Raw genomic sequence first — 20,727 nt, 5'->3', positions numbered from 1 at the left:
ATACAAACTTCTTAATATTAAATTGATCTAAAATTGTAAGTGCCCAATTGCATTCTCTAGTGTAATTTTGAAAATCAGATTATCAAATTTGCAACAATAACAATAAAGAAATGTTTGACGAAATGTTAGACTATTGATTAGTAAAGGAAAATTGATGATTATTTTTTATTAAGTAAAATAGGTTTTACAGGGATCCTGAAACCCAAAAGTTTACAGCATAACAGAAAGAAAATTAAAAAGTCCAGCCAACAAGAGATTGCTGCTAAAAGCCAAAAACTAACAAAAGGCTCAAGGCTAGGAGGCAAAGGCCAGAAACCAAAACAAAGAACAAAACCAAAAGTGAAGTAGACTATTGCTTGTCCTTCTCTAGGTCCTACAGAGTTTCTATAGCTTTGTTGTCCTTTTGACTATCTGCTCCTTCCTGGTTCCTGTTCTGGGTCTCCACTTGGTCTACCTTGTTCACCTGGTCCCTGGCTTCAGTCTAAGCAAACTCCACTTGCCCAAAATCCATCCCAATCTTCTGTACAGTGTCCCTACCTAAGTCGGCTCTCATCAGAGAGTCATCCAAGTTGACAATGTTCTCATTCAGAGTGTGCAGAGTGTCCACAATTGTTTAGTCAGCACTTGGTGGATGGATTTGAACTTTTGGACTTTTTGTTCAACTAAGGAGAGTATGTCCTCTTGTCTGTCTTTGGTGTCCTGGCCACTGTGGATGTTTTGGTTACAACCTGGGCAGTATTCTTTCTTGTGGTCTCCTGAACCTTGCGGCTATTCTGACTAGTGTCCTGGTTGTTCTTTTCCTTAAGGGCCTCAATTTCCTGAAACAACCATTTGATAGAATGGAAATTGTCTACCAAGTAATTATTTTCATTATTCAGGAAATTGAAGCCATTTTCCCGCGTGTTGTCGGAGATGACCAACATAGCTGGGTCAATTAACTTGTCATAGTGGGTTCTGCCGTCAAGCTCCTCTAACACCTAGATGTTCACTAGATCTCTGACAATACCTAGCCTAGTTGTGTCCATGTTAAAATTTCTCCAAGCCCTCCTCCTATTCTTCCTTACCACCTCCCCACTTCTTTCCACCATAATTTCATCATCTCCTCAGGCGGGGATATGGGTGGGTCAGGGCCATGGGTTTAAGGAATTTGGGCTTCTTGAATCAGGGCCTCATTAGCCTTTCTTTTCCTGGGGTTACACAGAGGGGAAATAGGGGAAACCTCCTCCTTGTTGCTATCCCTCTCCTTCTCCACCTCACTCACATTGTCCTTCCTCAGCTCCTTGTCCTCTTCCTTTGAATAAATATCCATCTCCTCCTCTTCCCCACTATCAATTTTCTCGTCCTGAGGCTCAGGCTTGGGGGGAAAGTGGGGGGCAACTTCTAGGACTCTTTCTACTGGGCATACTAGGGTTGCGAGCAATAGAGGTGGCTTTGGTGGGGTTGTCCTCATCCACTATTTTAATGAATTGAACATCCTCCTAGTCCAAACTGGTAGTATCCTTCGATTCACTACCCAGGTCACCAAGGGATTTTCCTCTAGTTTGGGTTTTCAAAAACTCGTAAAACAAGAGAAGAAGGCCTTCATGGAGGGCGGGATTAGTAACAATTTTTTTCTTGAAACCCTCAATACCCTTAGACATGGAAGTGTAAAGATAGAAGGGAAAATAAATTTTAACACCATGCCTAAAGTGGTTCACAAAACAAAATGGTGTGTTCTTATCCTGTCGAACCTGGGATTGAGAGTGATGTACTCAATGAGGATTTTGAGAATATATCTCCATAATTTCTTGATGGATTCAATATCGTAGTAGGTGTCGATCTTGATGAGCTTGTCTCTCTCCTTGTCATCCTTGACAAATTCACTTACAACATTAGCCGACATCTTTTTGTCCCTGTAAAATTTTATGCTGTCCAGCAAGATTTCTATCACCTTCGTGATTAAGCCCTCAGAGATTTGGTGGGTGACACCATCAATTTTGACTCTCCCATTGCTCCAAGAATCCACCATGACCTTCGTAACCCCAATGTCAAAACCATGTAGCTTCTCCATGAACTTGGTTATTCCACCTTTTCTGAGCTTACGCCAAACCTTCTTCTTCTCCTTCCAACTCTCTGACTCCCCTGAAGGCTCTCTTCTAATCCTTTCACCCACCATGATAGTCTTTGGCTCAACAAACTTGTAACCACTAGCAATATTATAGAGCATAGAATTGGTTGGGACGCAAAAAATTTGTTGGTGTAAATAAGTATTTACTTATTACACTTACTTAAGTTTACTTAGGTTAATGCATTATTTATTTATTTATTTTGCATTATTTTATTTGTGAGACACTTAGGAGTTTGTGCACTCTTGTGAGTTGTCTTGATGACATCACATGGGTCTACACCTCTTTTAAGCACATGTTGTCTACAACACAGGAATCTTCTACACACATATGACACTTTGTCATTCTTATCCATTTGTTGTGTAAGGTGCTTAGTTGTCTTATCTTTTGGTTGTTTCTAGAGACATTCTAGGTGCTTCTTGAGAAGCCTTTATATACAGGCACTCCTAGTGTGTTGAATATCACATTCTGAATAGAGCAATGTATTCAGACATACCCTGATTAATTGATCATATCCATCTTTGGTCTACTGTGTGCTTGTGTTTGAGTTCTTAGTTCCTGGGTGAATTTTTCCCTTAGGCAAATTCTTATAAAATGAAAATATTTTTATGATTTTTAGTGGTTTTGTTCGAGCCTTCCTTTAAAGTGTGCCTTCCATACATGTAATTATATCTTGAAAAGGGCTTCACATTACTTCTTATTATCTACTTATGACGCGCGATTAGGAAAATTCTATCATAATTAAAAAGGAATAATATTTGTTCCCTAGATTTGGTCCAACTGGAGTAACTCAGTCGCTAAAACTAGAAATTCATCATAGTTCCTCTAGGTCATCACCGAATTCCTTGTGACTACATCGTTGGCAAACTGGTCAATAATTGGGTTGGCCTCCCTAAAAATATGGCTGATGTCAGTTTTTTTGAACTTGCCCAAGTCAGATTTGATATCCTCAATGATGTTGGCAATAGTCCAAGATGGCATTGTGAGACCTTTGATACAGTTGATGATGTTTAAGGATTTTCCCTCAAGCCAGAGATGCTCAATTTCAGAAGCCAAAGCCAGTTTAACAATATGGTTGGCCACACTGGTTTAAGTGAAGTGGTTGGTTTGGTTACCAAGAGGGAAGGATATAGAAGCAATTGCTCTACCCGAACTATTTCTAATAATGCCTCCACTTCTGGCGGGATCGAGATTCCCCTTTGCTGCCCCATCAAAGTTGGCTTTGTGCCAGTCCTCAATGGGAAAGGACCATCTAGCTTCCTATCTCCTCTTGTCCCTATCTTCCTTTTTGGCTTTATAGTTCCCTCCTTCCTTGATGTTTCCACCCTTGCTTATAGCATAGTTCTCCAAGGTGAGGCCTTCAATTTTCTCAATAATTATGAATTTTGGAGATTCCCTTTCTCTGAATATTCTATTGTTGTGCTCTTTCCAGATTCTCCAATAGAAGTGTGGGAGAATCCATAAGCTAAATAAATGTGAATTCATGCAAGAGTGGTGTCTTCTCCATTGGTTGAAGAAGTCTTGGAAACTAACTGGGGGGCACCAACTGAAACCGAGGTCCCTAGTTAGGAGGTTCCACACCTTGGATGAGAAAGGGCAATGAATGAACAAATGATTAACCATTTCCAGGTCATGTTTGTAGAGGCTGTATCTATTGGGGATAATTTGGCTTCTCTTGGATAAATTATCCAAGGTAAGGATTTTGTCTTGCAAGAGAAGCCAGAAGAAAATGTTTCTTTTAGGAGTGAGACCAGAAATCCAGGCTTTAGCCCAAATTGGCTTCTCCATCCTATCCCATATGGAGAAATATCTTGAGGCAACAGAGTACTACCCACTCAAATAATCCCCCCAAATGAGGGTATCCCTACTATTATTGAGGAAGGTGGCTTTTAGATAAATCATCAAAGAGTTAAGGTCCAGGGATAGCTCGGATAGGTCATGCCAATCATTTCCAGATCTGTAATCTCTGACATATAGACCATATATTTCTATGCTTTGTTCAACCCATCTACCAAAGCAAGGGTGATTGATTAGAGGTCCCTAACACCTCCAGTTGTCATGCTAGAAAAGGATATTGTCCCTGTTGCCAACTTTCCACTTGGCCTTAGATTTGGCCAGAGGCTTTACCTTCAAAATCCTATTCCAAATGTAGAACCCTCGGTGAATCTCAGACCCATCTATTAGGGAGTTGAGGGACTACCTTCTCAGGTATTTCTCAGTTAGGATATCCCTCCAGATGCCTAAACTTTGAAAAATGTGCCATATCTGCTTAGCTAGGAGAGCATTGTTGAGATGTCTGATTGTTTTGATGCCAAGACCACCATAACATTTGGGGAGACAAACAAGATCCCAGGCGATGAGGTGGTATCTCTTATGGTCATCAGACCCTAACTAGAGAAAGTCCCTTTGAATCTTCTCCATCCTGTTAGCATGCTTTACTGGGATACCAAAAAGGCTTAAGGCATAACTTGGGAGGTTTTGAAAGATGGATTTAACCAAAGTGCACTTGCTAGCCTGGCACCTTTCTAGCCTGCGAGTTTCCTATTGAATCTATCTAGGATGTTGTTCCAGAAAGAATCTGGGGGTCTGGTGCCCAAGGGCAGGCCGAGATAGTTGGCAGGAAGAGACCCAATACTACTTCCCAAGATGTGGGAAATCTTCCTCTATCTGCCCAAGGGGGTGTTGATGAAGAAGACCAAGCTCTTTTCCCAATTGATTGCTTGGCCTAAGCCCCTAGTGTAGGTATTCAGGAGGCCCTTGAAAAGTCTGGCCTCACTAACAGTGGCTTCACCCCCCAAAATGGTATCATCCACAAATTGCTGGTGAGTGAAGGTAGAGGGAACTCCTGTCCTAAGATTTCCTCTGGATGAGTCTTCCTAAGCATTCAACCATAATGATGAAAAGAATAGGGGAAATTGGGTTGCCCTGTCTTAGTCCTCTTGAAGGAAAGAAGAAAAGAGAAGGGGAACCATTAACCAAAATAGATAAAGAAGGAGAAGTAACAAGTTGAGAGATGAGCTTGAAAACTTGGGCATCAAAACCAAAATCCTATAGGACCGCCAGAAGGAAATTCCAGTCCACCCTGTCATAGGCTTTAAACATATCCAGTTTGAGCAAGAAACCTTCCTTCTTACTAAACTCAAGAGAGTGGATGACCTCATGGACTGTGATAACAGAGTCAAGAATCTGTCTCCCTAGAATAAAGCCAATTTGTTGAGGGGAAATAATCAAAGGGAGGATGCTGAGGAGTCTTGAGGTAAGAACCTTTGAAATGATTTTGTACAAAGAGTTGCAAAGGCTTATGTGCCTAAACTTATCCATCAAGTCATCTCCCAGAGTCTTAGGGATGAGAACCAAGAAGGTGGCATTTAGTTCTTTCAGAAGATTTCTGGCACCAAAGAATTCTTGCGTTTCCTTAATAACATCCTTTTTGACCACTTCCCAAAAGACTTGGAAAAAGAAAGTTAGGAAGCCGTCTGGGCTAGGGGCTTTGTCTCTCAGGAGAGAATTGAGAGCCAAGAAGATTTCCTCTAGGGAGGGGATAGCTTTTAGCATCTAATTGTGGTGTGCTTGCAACAAGGATGGAATAGCAGAAAAAATGTCAACTTGGTTAGGATCCGAGAGAGAAGGATCCTTGGAAAGGAGGGAGGAGAAGAACTGAATAGTTTTTTCTACAATCGCATCGTCCTTGGTTAAATGGGCCCGACCTTTCTTAATGGAAGAGATCCTGTTGTTTGCTCGATATTTTAGGGTGGTCAGATGAAAGAACCTTGAGTTTTGGTCACCTTCTTTTAACCAATTAAATCTAGATCTTTGTTTCCAATAATGTTCTTCCTTTGAAATGACGTTATGGAGATTTGAGAGGATGGCCCTGTCTTCCCACCTGTTCTAATCATTGTAACCGATATGCTAAATTTCTTCTTGGATAGTGCTAAGCTGAGCAGTCTTCTCATCTTTATCCTAGAAAATATGGTTGGAGTTAGTTTTATTCCAAATTTTAATGTTCCTTTTAACATTTTTCAATTTCTGGGCAACCCTGTACATGGCAGTGCTTTCGATCTCAATGTTCCACCATGAAGAAATCTTAGGTTCCAAAGCCAGGTGGGGTTATCCACATTTTCTTGAAGCGAAAAGGAAAAGTCCTTTTGACAACAAGGGGGCTAACAAAAAGAGAAATAGGGGAGCGATCTGAGCCAACTCTAGGGAGGAGGGATAGTCTACAGGAGTGAGTCCAAAGCCACCTGGGAGAGATGAGGGCTTTGTTGAAACAAGCTTGGATACATTCCCCTCCAACTCTTTTGTTAGACCAAGTAAAACTACCCCCCAAGAGATCCATGTCCATAAAAGCAAGATTACGGATGAAGTTGGTGAGGTCAAGCTCACTTTCTTGATCTGGGGCTAGCCCTCCACATTTGTCATCATCAGTGAGAGGGGAGTTGAAATCCCCCATGATGATTCCTTTTTTGGTGTTGATGTTGTTGATGACTGCAATGGAACTATCCTAGAAGGCTTTCCTTTCCCTTTTAGAGTTAGGTGCATACAGGTTTAGGATGAACCAAGAATCATCACTATGTTGAAGGGAGACTTTGCAGAGGAGAGCATTATTCACATAAAAAATGGTGGATAACTAGTACTTCCTGTTGTTGTAAAGAATCAACACCCCTCTAGAGGCTCCATACAAATCAGTGGCTACACTATTCATGAGTTTACTGAAAGATAACTTATTAACCAATTCCCTTTTCATCTTGGTCTCCTGGATCAACAAAAAATTGGGTCTTTGATCTCTGATCATATTTCTTACTAATTCCTATTTATGGGCCCCATTAAGGCCCCTTATATTCCAAGAAATGACCTTCATTTCTTACTTCTTGAGAATTCCTTGATGGTTCTTTGACTCCCGTCTGCCAGGTTCCTTTTGGTTTCTTCTTGCAAGAGTTGGTTGGTTTTCTTCCTACTTGGTTGCTTGGGAATAATACCAACATCAGCCTTAACCTTGCTTTGAGTAGTCATTGGGGACAAGGGGAGGTAATCTCAAAGCTGGTTCTTCTTTTTCTTTTTTGTCATGCACCAGTTGTTTAGGCTGTCAAGAGAGCAACTGTCAATCCATTCTTCCCAATGAGAGACCTGGTTAGGAGAGGAATTGTTGATGAGTTGTAGGAGTTTGGCCTCCAAACCCATGGGAGTAGATTGAACCTTCCCCTAGCCCAAGACTGAGCCCGAAGGGTAAAGCAGGGAATCTTTGGGCCTAGGGGAAGGCCTCTAGGGGGAGGACTCCTTCCTCTGAGCTTCTCTCTCTATAGTAGGGGGAGAAACCTACCTCAAGGCAATTTGCTCAGGCCCTTTTGGCACAACTACATCCTCTACATCTGGGGCTTCCACTAGGGATGCAACAACCGCTGACTCCAAAGCAGGATCACCCTTCTTGGTATCATTCTGCCTAGGGGCACTCTGCTTGTCTTCCTTGCTCTTCCTCAAATCTAAAGACTTGGTTGGTTTGCACCTCTAGATCTGTTTCTTCTTCCCTTTGGATGAAGGGCAAGAGGGGAAGGATATCTTCTTAGCTTATTCTGAGGTATCAGGAGCCTTGGTCTTCTGCTTTTCTACCCTGGGACACTGATGAACTTTGTGACCAACCTTTAGGTAGAGAAAACAGGCAAAAGGAATAGTTTCATAGATTAGTTTTTGGATGTGCACTTCGAGCTTGGAATGAAATGCCACAGTCTCAAGCATATTTGTGCCTTCTCTAACATCGATGCAGATACGAGTGAAGTTGAGGCAACACTTGGAGGGAGTGATAGGGTCCGTAGAGAGGAGTTCACCAAAGGTCCTCGCAAGCCCCACAAAAATATCCTTGTTCCAAAATTCTAAAGGCAGCTCGGGTAATCTAACCCAAACAGGGGCTTGAAAAAAAAAGGAGTTGTTTAAGTTTAGATTGGAAGACCACTTTTGAAGCACTAGAGTGGAACGTCCAATAGCCCACTGTACTTCACACAAAATGCTAGAAAGATCTTCCAAGCATGAAAAATTGAAAGACATAAATCCCTTCACCATTGCCTTGACTGAAACTTGGCCTTTGAGAGCCCATTTCTTCTTGATAAAAGATCTTACACCATCCATGTTTGGTCTAGGAACCAAAAACTTTTCAATTAGAGTTAAAGCCATGGATTGAATGCTATGATCCATGATTTCATTGGGGATGGCAATGGCATAGAAGCCTTTCTCTGAAATAGAAAGAGTTCTAATAGGCAGGAAAGAAGACTTACCTAAGGGTTTGATTCCGAAAAGGGAGGACCATTTTGTAGAGCCTAGCTGATCCACTTTGGGATCTGAAGGAATCTTGACCACTTCCTTGTGGGGGACATCTGGGTCCCCATCCATGATCTCTGACTGGTCCCCAGTACCAGAAACTACCTAACCATCCCACGTCTGCAACTTGTGTTCCAATCCAGGGGCCTGATCCTGATAGTCCAGAGGTGTCTCACCCATTAGAGAATTCAAATTTTGAAAACCATCATTCCCTCCACTCTCTTCGCTTGTGCTTGACATGTTTTTTTTATGTTACAGTTGAAAGTGAAAATTTCATGATTGTTACAGACTTAGCTAGTTGGGGTTATTATTGTGGTATCAGAGCAGTTTCCTGCCATCCTGTGGGGTAGGAAATTTCTATTTTATTTTAAATCTATTGTTATAGTTGGAGTGACCAATTTAGCCATGGACAAACATAAGAGGACTGGCAATTCTATAAGTTAGTGGAGTAATGAGGAAGTTAGCACAAAAATGAATACCTTGCACAAGAGTATGAAGAAACTTAAGATTCATGAACAAAGGATGGTGGAGCACTTGTCGAAGCTAGAGACAGTCAAGAGGGTAATAAGGTATATGGTTTCTACCTTTAGAAGGTCGATAGAATGACCCTGACTGAATAAGGCATGATAGTGCCTGTCGGAGATGTAGTTCCAAATGGCGGATACCTATAGAATAGTAGCGGAGAAGGAGGCTTGAGTTTTCCCCAACATGTATCCATGATGTAGATGTATCTATATTTAGTATGACACCTGACATCTGGTTGTTTCAATGGCATTTGAGGATAGCGATGTTGAGCTTCAACAGGTTGAGACTCCTAGAGTTGTTGTTGCAGTTAGTGTAGAGACAGTTGATGCAGTTGTTATTGTTGATACTTCAAACTCTCTTGAGGAGGGGATTATTATTAGAGATTTGTATGTGAGTTTTCATAGTGTTTCTCTGGTGTAGGAGGTAGTTGCTTCCTTAGGTGAGATCAATGTATGTATGGAGGCACCCAACTTTGATGTTGGTGATTTGGATGATACAACAGAGTCAATAGATTTGGGTTCATACTCTAGCATCATTGATTCACAGGTTGACATTGAGTCATGTGTGTAGAGTTAGGTGACAATAGTTGAGGCTTTATTAGGAGATGTGGATGTAGATAGTATGGACACATCAATGATACATTTGGTAATGCTATGAGTTGCACTGGGTATGATTTCCCTTGCTAGGTATCAATTGATGACCCCGATGAGGTTTTAGATGGGTCCTAGGATCAATGTTTACATGATCTATATTTTAAGGTGGAAGATGAGACATGTAGGGATATTGATATTGCAAGGGCTTCCATTTCTTTAGATAAGGATTTTATTGAGGTACATAATAGTTGTATCTTGAATGTAGAGTTGTGCGAGGTTGATAGCACACATACAGTGAGTGATCTTGTGGTGGGTAGTTTTGATTCAGTTTCCTATCACAGTGCAGTTAGTGAGACAGGGAGCTTGCATAGGAGTCAATGGCTACAGAGGCATCATGTGACTTGTCAGTTGAAGGTGAATGATAGTGACATTTCTTTAGCTCTTGAGCATTATGATGCTATCTGTTAGATGCTAGCTACATCTAGTTGGGGTGCTTTTGTGTTAGTTGAGGATGATGATAATAGTCTTTTCCTATCAAAGGTTCATGTACTTTAAGAGGCTATTAGGATTTTAAAGCATAGTTACTCTCATTTAGTTGCTGATAGGGATTACCTTTTTGAGTGGGAAAACACCTATTATGAGATGTTGCTAGGGAAAGAGGAGGTGGTTGAACTCACCCAAGAGCTTGAGGTGACTGTGGACTCTCTTCAATGTACTTAGTTGGCTCTTTAGGAGTCACAATCATGATTGGATGAGGTGACTATGGAGTTGGAGCATGTTTGAACCACAACAACTCTAGATTTGGTTCAATTGCATATTTTGGTTGGTGGTGAGTTTTCTTCTACAGTTGGGAATGATGGACACAATAATGTGGCTGACACATTCTTCTAGAATATGGGTGTAGTAGGTACAGGGGAGGTGGGAGTATCAATTGAGATGATCTCTCATGGTGATTTAATTCCTTCTATCATAAGTGAATCTATTTCTTCATTTCATATAGCTAGTACCATTGGACAGTTGGTAGTGCCACATTTTCAGAGGGATTAGTTGTGGGTTGCAGGGGAGTAGGTTGATGCTTCTTGATATAATTTCTACTGCATAGAGTCCTTAATGGAGTATCTATTAGAGAGTTTAGATGTGAGAGAGGATTCATATAGAGTGTTTGAGGGTACTCTCATCCAAGGCTCTTGTACTATTTAGAGGTTGGTGGGAAAGATTGTAGAGACTCTATCTACTATATTTCCCCCACAGGGATTTTGAGATTGGGTTTGCTAAGAGGGTTGCCCAGGATCCTGCCCAACCAATAGTTTGAAGTCAGAGATTGGAGCCATCATCTGATTCCTAGTTTGATGATGATGAGCCCTTGATAGAGATTGGGAGTTTTTATTGACATTACAATGTGAGGAGTGCTCATCATTTTTCTTTTGACTCACAAGTAGAGGACTTGGTTTCACGTAGGTGTGGGTTGGATCTAGTTTCATACCATCCATTATGGGATGGGTTAGCACCATCTTTTGCAGATGGGATTGACAACTGCAATTTAGACCCCTTGTAGTATCTACACACCCAGGACATTTTGGTTGAGGTTGGAGTTGGTGGTAGTGATTCAGGTACCTACGGTTGTTACCATCTCCACAGTGAACTTGGGTGTGAGTATCAGTTTGATGGGAACTTAGGTGCAAACATAATTGGTATTTTAGTTGGGTTGAGTTCCAATGAGTTGTTGCCTTCATCAATGCCTAGGGTTAGTTTTCAAATGATTCTGATGTTGATGCCCATTATTTGAGTGTTGGTGCTACAGGAGTTGCTTGTACATGACAAGGATAGTACACAATTCTACCTTTGGGATCTAGGTGGACAGTAATATTCATTTTTCTCCAGGATTGCTTTGGGACAAGCAATCTTAAGGAGGGAGGATTGTAATGTCCCCATTTTTAGCAATCTCCTATAGGTTGCTTGGTCAATTCACCATTGTGACTGTCATGAGCTGACAGTGGGATTAGTGGGTCTCAGTTGTGGGGCTATAGGCTTTTTAGTAGCTTATGTTGTGTTTTGGCTCTAATTGAGGGACTTCCTATTTATAATAAGTCAAATTGTTGGTTTCAATGAGCTCAGTTGAGTTAGAGGAGTTGGGTGATGCTCTTAGTTTTTATTTCGAGCTTCTAGTTTAGGCTCCAAGAATCTTGGAGGGAGCATCTATTTATCGTAAGTCACCTCGTTAGGTTCATTCATCATCTTTCATCACCAAGATCACTTGGTGTTGTCAGATTTCGATTCTGATGCTTATTCAAATTTTTTTGCAAGATGGGTGAATTATTATTATTATTCATCTAAATACGTCGAGGTTTTTTTTTGTTGGTATTGTTGGTCGATCACCTCAGTATCATAGCTTGTTGGAACTAGGACAAAAATTTTTAAATTGTGGGAGCAAGAAATAGTGGCCTTGCATGTGAGAATATTAAGTTATGATGGAAAATGTCATTTTTGGAGCCAAAAGCAATTAATAAATTATATTAATGGCACTTTATTATATTTTAATGTTGTGTAGAGAAAGCTTCTTAAGTGGAATTATTTTGGGAAATTGGTGTCATTTGGAGATTATAAATATGAGGACATTTGATGACAAAGCATCTGATTATTTGTTTATCTCTTTGCTTGTTGTCTTTGTGACAATTTTGATTTTGTAGTTTTGTGCCCTTGTTGAAGTATAAGGGTTAGATTCCGAGTTTATCTTGTAATTTGCTACTGAGGTAAAGAAAATAGTAATTTCTTCTCTACTATATGTACTGTTATTGAGAAGTTGATTGAACAAGTGCTAAAGAATGGATTCTGGAGAATGAATTGAAGGTTGAATTATTAATTTTATGCTTCTACATCCTAGCTGGGAGTTTAATTAAGTGTTATAGGTCTATCGTTTCAGGGTGGTAGTTTATCAATTGCAGGGCCATGTTCACCTAAAGAGGGTTTGTGTGACATTTCTAAGGGGTTATGTTACAATGTTCAAGAGCTGCATTCAATTTATATGGCCTATGATATATATTATTGGGGTTGTTGTAGGTTCATGTTGGACTGCAAATTAAAGCCAAAGTCAATCTATATTTCTAGGTTCTTGGCATTTTAAATATTATTTTTGCTACTATTTGTTTGAAACATTAGTGCTAATGAATTAATGCTGCAAAAATTATTTATCTTTCATAATTATATAATTGCATAGTTTTGTTACCTGGTCATCAAGTGTTTCAATTTTGAACTTGTTAATCCCCTGGTTATGTGTGAAATATGTCCCATTTTGATCATGGAACTGATTATTTTATTATCAATAAGTTGGTCACCTTAGGGCTATAAAGGAAATTGTACCTGGCTTTCCTCAGCCTCTACTAAATCTCAGTGCTGAAGTACTTCAAATATAGTAGATGCTGCATTCCTTACCAAACTAAACCCACAATTCAATCCTTATGCAAACTCTCTAAATTAGCTGCTTGTGAGCTATCTATCCTCAGCTCCAATATGCAATAGCAAAACGGGTCATAGTGAGGCTTCTTGGAGTAGAATCTGCATAGGATGCAGGGAAGTGTGGGTTGTCTGAGAAAGTGAAGTCATACACATACATTGTTGCATAGTTCAGAGACAAACCTTCCACGCTAAAAAGTTGAATTATTAACACGACTCAGCAAGTGGCACACAATACAAACTTGTTATGTATATGGATAAACAATGATACATATATATCAACTCACAAACACTGTAGGAAATACTGCCATGATGATATAACAACCACTATCGTGTATTTTCCTGGACAAAATTGGCATTTCAAAGAGTTGCTGCTTGTACAGAGGAGTGTCTTTGTATCAACTTGCATTTGTGTCATGTGAACTTGAATGATAGTCATGGTGCCATGTGTTTAGTCTTGCTGAGAATCTCAATGGGTTTAACTTCATTAGCATGAAATATAACTGCTTTTACATGGTTGTCTTTCTAACAAGTTTATGTGGGCAATCTACAATCTACATGGAGATTATCGACTATAACTAGCTCGAATATTTGAAGAAGTAAGAATGCTAAAAGAAGCATTGGAAAAAGAATCTGATTGATACAAGATAATGATTGCCTTGGATCAAATAGGATTCTAATTGTTCATTTCTAGATTCATGGACAAGTTGCAGAGGATGTAAACAATACCCGAGATCACCCCTGACTTGTTTGACATAATGTCAAAATAAAAAGGTGGTGAAAATGAACAGAACATATAGAGTGTTAGCGAAGTGTTTGACAAAATGAAATACTTGTTCCTAACCTATAGCTTTGGAAGCTTCAATCATTAAGTCATCCAAATTCGGATCAGCATCCTCATTTTCTTTGGAATTTAGGATATTTAAAAAAAAGATTGGTAATCAATCATGAAGTACAAGTATCAGAGGCCAGATTATGCTCCTGTTTTAAGAAGTACGCTTCCAGATATTGGTGATACCATTCTAGGAAATGTTTGCCTTCAGAACTTCTGGTAATCTCTTGTGAATGAAGAAAGGGCCCCATTAGCTAGAAAGATATTAGAAAGTGGCTTAGCTTGAGCAGGTGGGCATCCCATTTCATTACAATGCCTAGACTTAGTATTGGAGTGTATGAAGGCTTATCATCCCAATACTAGAGAAGTTATTTCATCGAACAATAAAGTAATTGTTTGTCTAGATCCTGCCTCTATTGCTACTATTTTTCGATTGCCTACCAGAATGCAATATGCCAACATCAATCTAAGAACTACAAAGGAGTATTTTACTGCAAATCAAACTCAATGTTTAAATACTATGGCGAGGTCATGGTTCTTGCAACCAAGAAGAGGAAAATCTCAATTAGGCAAATCCATTCATAGATTGTTATTAAAAGAAGATGTGGCAAACATGGTAACTCTATTGAGTAGGATAGTTGGTCTTTGGGATTCACATGAGTTCAAAGGTTGGATGTTCTTGTTTATCAACATGGTCTATGAAGGAAAGCAACATATTGATTGGGCTGAAATTATCAGTGACTCACTGCATAGACAACTCATGGGACTTCAAGAAAATGACTACTTTTATATGACTTCATATCTTTTCTATGCTATTGCAAGTACCAAAAGTTGGCTAGGACTTAATTGACAGGGTATTTATGATGATACGACCCTCATTTATAATCATCTTCCTCAGATTTAGTATGATAACAACCTACACTATTTTAGAAGAGTGAATGATGCATTCACAATGCTAACTGTAAGGGAGATATAAGGGAATATTGGACTCAAAATTTCACCAGAAGCAGTGATGAAAGTATAAAAATATGGAAGTGTTTTCATATAGTTCCCAAAGTTTACTTATATCAGGTTAGCTGCCTATGACGGGTGTCCACTGATGCTACCTAGATTTGTTGATGATAAATTGGTCTTGATTGAAATGTGTAGGCAAATTAGTCAAATCAATAAACTTTGCAGGAACAGGAGGATAGATGAAATACCTTTTCCTATTGGCATTGGATATTATAGTTGTGATACTACATCAGATGCTAGGAATATAGAAAGATCTATTGCCACAATAAATTTGCATCCTTATATGATGCGTTTCCCTTATGATAGTAAGGGCTATGCAATGAATGAGTTAAAGTTAAATCCTAGTCTTGGTCACTTCCCGGCTCTGGAGGACTTTTGGGAGGATTGTGAAAATGATTTTGAAGTTAGGAAGAGAGATTGGATGTGACTTATAGTAAGGCAAGTAATAGACTTCAAGGTGGATATTGATGTGATAGGTGTAGATGATGATGAAGGTCCCTTGGTTGATCCATTCTACTATGAGAAAATCAAATTACTAGATCTCCCTCCTATTGATTGGTCAATTCCAAAGTTAAACAACTTGAAGGAGAGGACTGCCTTTGTTCTTAAAAGGACAAGAGACTGGGTCAGTAGAGTCAAAACAGAAAGGGCAGCTGCTGAATTCCAAAGTAGGGAAAGAAGAGGCGATCAAGGAGAATCATCTCAAATGGCATTAAAGGAAACTTCTGGTGAGAAAATGTAATAATTAGATGCAAGTGTTCTAGATCAAGATGAAGATCTAAATCATCCAGCTAAGTTTACAATCAAAAAGAGGAGGACAAAGATGAAAAGTAAATCTACTAGATCAAATTAGGAAGGAAATGATCCTAATATGAAGGATCAAGGAACTCCCCAAGCTATTGAACCACACATTCCCATTACATCTTCTCATGATGTAGCACTCCCTCATTTGAGTCTCTCTCCTCCTGAGATATCATTAATAGACACCACACAACTGGATAATCAATTATCTAATTCAAAAGATTGATGATGATTGCTGAAAATATAACAGGCAATGTACAAGTTTCAAATACTACGCATTCATGGTTCTAGAATAGTCTTCAGAAGAAGAAGAAAGTTGTTCAAATGATCTCGCCTCCATTTTATGTGATCTCCAGTTTCCTTTAGAAGCCTCCTAAGGTGAAAAAGACCAAGGTGATGTCTAGGTTAGCTGTTGATAAAACCTCAGGCAACCTATGCGTAGAAATAGCCAAGCCCATAATTGAAAAAAGTGTTGATGAAGCATCTGAATCAAACTTCATTCTAGATAAGGTGGATCTTTGTCCATCTACTACAGAAAGAGATTTTCAAAATTTTGAAGTGACTGCTGCCCAGATGTTACGAAGGGTGAAGAAAGAGAAAAGAACCAAGGAGCAACTCAAGGAACAAGTTTAGATGCTAGTATCTTATATCAATTCAATAAGTGATTCCTCTAATGCCAAAGTAGTGGTTACTTCACCAGGTTTAGGAGGTCCTAATGGTATTTTAGATCATAAAATTGTTGAAAGAATAGACAAACACAAGTCACATAGTATGATGATCGAAGCTTGGATAAACAAGATGATAGAAGATGCTTCAAAACTCATAACTGGAGTAAAGGAGATATATGGAAAAGCCATTGAACAGATACAAGAAATTTCTAAAGAGCTAGAAAATAGAAAGGAATAGAAATTCACCTGGCAAAAAGTAGCCAATGAATTAAAAGAAATGGCTAAGTTAGATACGAGCATCCTACTTCTTGAGAAGATTATTGCTGATCCAAGTGAGAATCAAACACGTATGTGAAGTAAAAGTGTTGGTTGGAAAATGATAAAAATCCACAAAGGGATCATCGAGTTTGAAAAGCTAATAACTTCTTGGGAGCAACTGAAAATGAAAGTTACAAATGAATTAATCTCTACTATCACAGGTGGGGCGGTAGTAGGTGATCTTTAGCATATTGATTGTTAGTTTCTCCTTGATTCCTTTAGTGTTCAGATTCATTTAGAAATAGAGAATCATGTATCAAATGATGAAACTATGATGAAGCTCAACCTAGTTGCAGTCACTCTGGGAGATTGTAACATTTCAGCCTATCGACAAGAGTCAGAAGAAATTCAGGATAGATACTTCACAACCAAACTTAGGATGGAAAATGTGTTCAATCTAAACTATGAATCAATGATGATCATCCTAGATTCTTATAGGGCTTTTTGGGATAGATCAATTATGTCTGGATAGATAGAGTTAGTAGCTAGAAGATCAGTGATTGGATATGTACACATCCTTAGGAATTCTAGCTAAAAGTTATGTTTTTGACAGTCTTCCTTGTATAAGTTAATTTTATTGAAGTTAATTAACCTCCCCAAAATCACGTATTTTGGAGGTGGTTATTAACCACAAAGAGGTAGTTATTAACCTCTATGTCTATATAAGGACTCCTTTTGGCTTTGTAGGGGGAATTTTTGGTTTTAAAATAAGGGAACACTATGCTGAAATTTTGATCAAGAGATAAATTTTGGAAAGTATGTACAATTTTTATCTCTGAAATCAAAAATCTCTATTATGTTCTTGGTGCAAGGAAATGAAATGAGATGTGCTTTTGATTTCTTGTTCTAAAATCAAAATTGTTACAGTTGTAGTAAGCATTCTCATGGTATTGTGCAAGTGTTTATGAATCATGAATTTGTATGGTAATACTGGTTATTTTCAAGTGTAGTTCTTGATCACATTTGTTATCATTCTTGTTTACCCAAGAAAGTTGTAGGTTCATGTGGTGCATTCATCCTGAACAACTTTCTCTCAATCTTTGAAGTTTTAGATTATTTATTCGAAAAACCCTTTAAAAATCATATCATACGAGGGAGCTACCCCTCTAAACACCAAGGAAGACCGCATACCAAGGGCATATCCAACTGTTGTGAATGGTTTGTCACATACACTCCATTGGGAAAATTCTACAGTGACAAATATGTTTATCAACAAGTTCCTAGGGAAAAATTATGAATTAATGTTAACATTCATACAAAATTTTTAATATTAAATTGATTTGAAATTATAAGTGCCCAATTGCATTCTCTAGTGTAATTTCAAAAATCAGATTATCAAATTTACAATAATAACAATAAAGACTGCCAAATGTTTGACAAAATGTTAGCCTATTGATTAGCAAAGGAAAATTGATGATTGTTTTTTATAAGATAAACAGGCTTTAAGGGATCTTGAAACCCATAAGTTTTACAAAAAATAAGGCTGATAATAAGCAAAAGAAGCCTAGCAAAAATAGAGGTCCAACAGCTGAAAAAAGCCTGAAGGCCCAACCCAAAACAAAGGCCCACAGAAAGACCAGAAAATAAACAAACTAAAACAAACTACAGAAAGCCTGTCCAAAAGCCAAAAGCCAGAAAGACAAAAATACAAAAGACAAGAAAACTAGTCTTCAGTAATCTTCTCCATTTCCTGCATAGTCTAAGCTGCCTCGACTATCTTTTGTTGCTCCTTTGCCATTTGATCCTGGACCTTCTCCATGCCTTGATCCATGCTGGTAAATGTATTGATTGTGGCCTTGTCATCATCCGGCCTAGCCTTATCCCTGTTCTATCCTCCCTCCTCCACTAGGAAGCCCCTGTCCTTAAGTTTACTAGCAAGGGATTGGATGTTGTCATTCATCGAACTCAGGAGAGAAATCATCTGACTTGCCAGGTTGTGGTTGTAGTTTTCAAGATTTCTAATTCTCCTTTCATTTAAGCTTTCTCTGTTATCCTGGTCCTCCTGGCTGTCAATACCTGTCTTTTTCTTAGTACTTTCCATCTGGGATACCTTTTCTCTAACTTCCTCCAACTCATGGAAGAGCCATTTGATTGATCTGAAGTTGTCAATCATACTACTGCAGGCATTATTCAGAAGGTTCATTCCAGTCTCCCTTGCGTTGTCTGAAATGGCCAGGATAGTTGGGTCTATGAGCTCATTGAGCCTAGGCTCCTCCAAGTTGTCCACTAGGATCTGAGGGTTCATAACTTCCCTAGAAAATTGATGATTGTTATGGATATAGCTAGTTGGGGTTATTACATTCAATCAGTTTTAGGTTTTGATAATTTTTTTCTGACTTTGTCCCATTTGATTAACTCTTACGCAGTAATAGGTTTGGTGGTACACAAATATAAACAAAGTACATAGTAATAGGTATCCATCATGACCTTGACACTTACAATAAATTGTGTCAACCACATTAAACCTCATATGCCCATTCAACTAGTCTGCATGAAACACCTACTAATTAACCTCCAACTTAAGTCACATTATAGTAAGGAAATGGGGAGAGTTTTCAAAATAGATAATTTTTTTAGAAACATCACTCCAAAAAATATAATTATAACATAACAAAGAGCACCATATTTTCATGTACGTATATTGATAACTAAAAGGAAGAGAAAAACAATTAGCGAGTTTCAATAATCATAGCTATAAATTAAAACTATTCAAAAAAATGAAATCAAATCATACAAAATGTCAAAATATAAGTGTAAACAAAAATTTTCCTTTGTACAATATTTTATATTTGAAATTCAAATTTTATCATATCTTGTCATGCTACAAAAAATTATTTTTGTGAAATCTACCTAAGCATTAAAAGAAATATTTGTGTGTTATATCCTAAAAAACTGTATTATATCCCTAAAAACTTGAGAAGAATGAAATAAAATTACATCTATATCCATAAATGATCTAAGTAGGACAATTCAAAAGATATAGGGTTAAGAGGACCTCACAATTTGAAAACTTAAAAATGTAACTAAACACTGATCACTAAAGCAACTTAAAAAATTAAGAGGAGAATTACTAAACGATGATCACTAATTGCAATTCAATAAAATCTTATTATCCAGAAGAGAATGGATCCTGCAATGAAACATCAATTTGACGAAAATCAAAGCAAAAGCTCAAGACAAGAAACTATTACTCTCAACCATAAAGGAAAGGTGACAACAAGAACAAACAACAATTTCATCTACTATGTTGAATGGGAAAACACATACTACCTAGAAAGTTATTATGCGGAATATCTACAACTAAGGGAGATAGGCTGAAAAATTCTAGGAGGAAGGGGAGATGTAAAGAAATTCACTTAGAATGTCTCATATCACCAAAAACCAATTGGCCTATGAATGCATAGAAATATGTTAAAAGTCTTGAACTACCAGGCAAGGTAGATTAGAAGGCACTCAATGTCTGGAGGACATAAATCCACAAAGCCTAGTATTATAGTGAGCAAGTTAGGATGCCCTATTAGTTGTGCATGGAGTTTTACTGACCTCTCCCCATTTGTGTCAATCGACATTGTGTCAAGGGTGCTGAATGCCTTCAAAATTCAATATTAGTTACAACCTTCAAGAAGGGAGTAATCAGCTAGGTAGTTCTAGAGGTCCAATGTAATATCACCTGAAAGTGACGACTTCTTGGACAAAACATACCAAACACCTTTGAATAGGGGTTAACAATGGAAAGTGCAAAGGGAAATGCCATACTGTTTGAACAAAACAATTCCTCCCATAAATCTCATAGAAGTCTAGGACACATTAGATAAAATATTATAATTTTATTTTGCATCAATCTCTTAGAAAGAAACAAGATGACAAATCCTCGCAATAAATAGAATATAGTGATCCATCTCAACTTGAAATAGTAGAGCACTTGACAACCCAAAGAAGATGCTCACAAGAGATGGGATCATCCATAGTGTGCATGAAATGTACAACATATGAAACTAACATGGGGACGAGAGGCTCCACAGAAGATATCTGTTTCACTAGAATGTGTGGGCAATACATGTCCTCTCATAAGCTTAAATGATACATGTTTTAAAGTGAGAAAAAAGGGGGCATCA

The 20,727-nt window shown here is 38.4% G+C and overlaps 1 protein-coding gene across 1 annotated transcript; it reads right to left on the bottom strand.

The window, feature by feature from the left end:
* Window positions 1-7,667: 7,667 nt before the first annotated feature.
* On the bottom strand, window positions 7,668-8,483 carry LOC149578249 (uncharacterized). Its single transcript, XM_089799805.1, has one exon. The coding sequence runs from the start codon at window positions 8,481-8,483 to the stop codon at window positions 7,668-7,670; it is 816 nt and encodes a 271-aa protein (XP_089655931.1).
* Between the last annotated feature and the right edge of the window lie 12,244 nt (window positions 8,484-20,727).

This window comes from Cupressus sempervirens, chromosome 1 (genome assembly GCF_028749045.1).
Source record: "Cupressus sempervirens isolate cs-2001-9-10 chromosome 1, ASM2874904v1, whole genome shotgun sequence".
NCBI classification, from domain to species: domain Eukaryota; kingdom Viridiplantae; phylum Streptophyta; class Pinopsida; order Cupressales; family Cupressaceae; genus Cupressus; species Cupressus sempervirens.
The sequence above is the reverse complement of the archived record's forward strand: the minus strand, read 5'-3'. Positions and strand labels throughout refer to the sequence as shown.

Coding starts and splice junctions, on each gene's coding strand:
- LOC149578249 (XM_089799805.1), bottom strand. CDS start 8,483: ATGGATGGGGACCCAGATGTCCCCCACAAGGAAGTGGTCAAGATTCCT.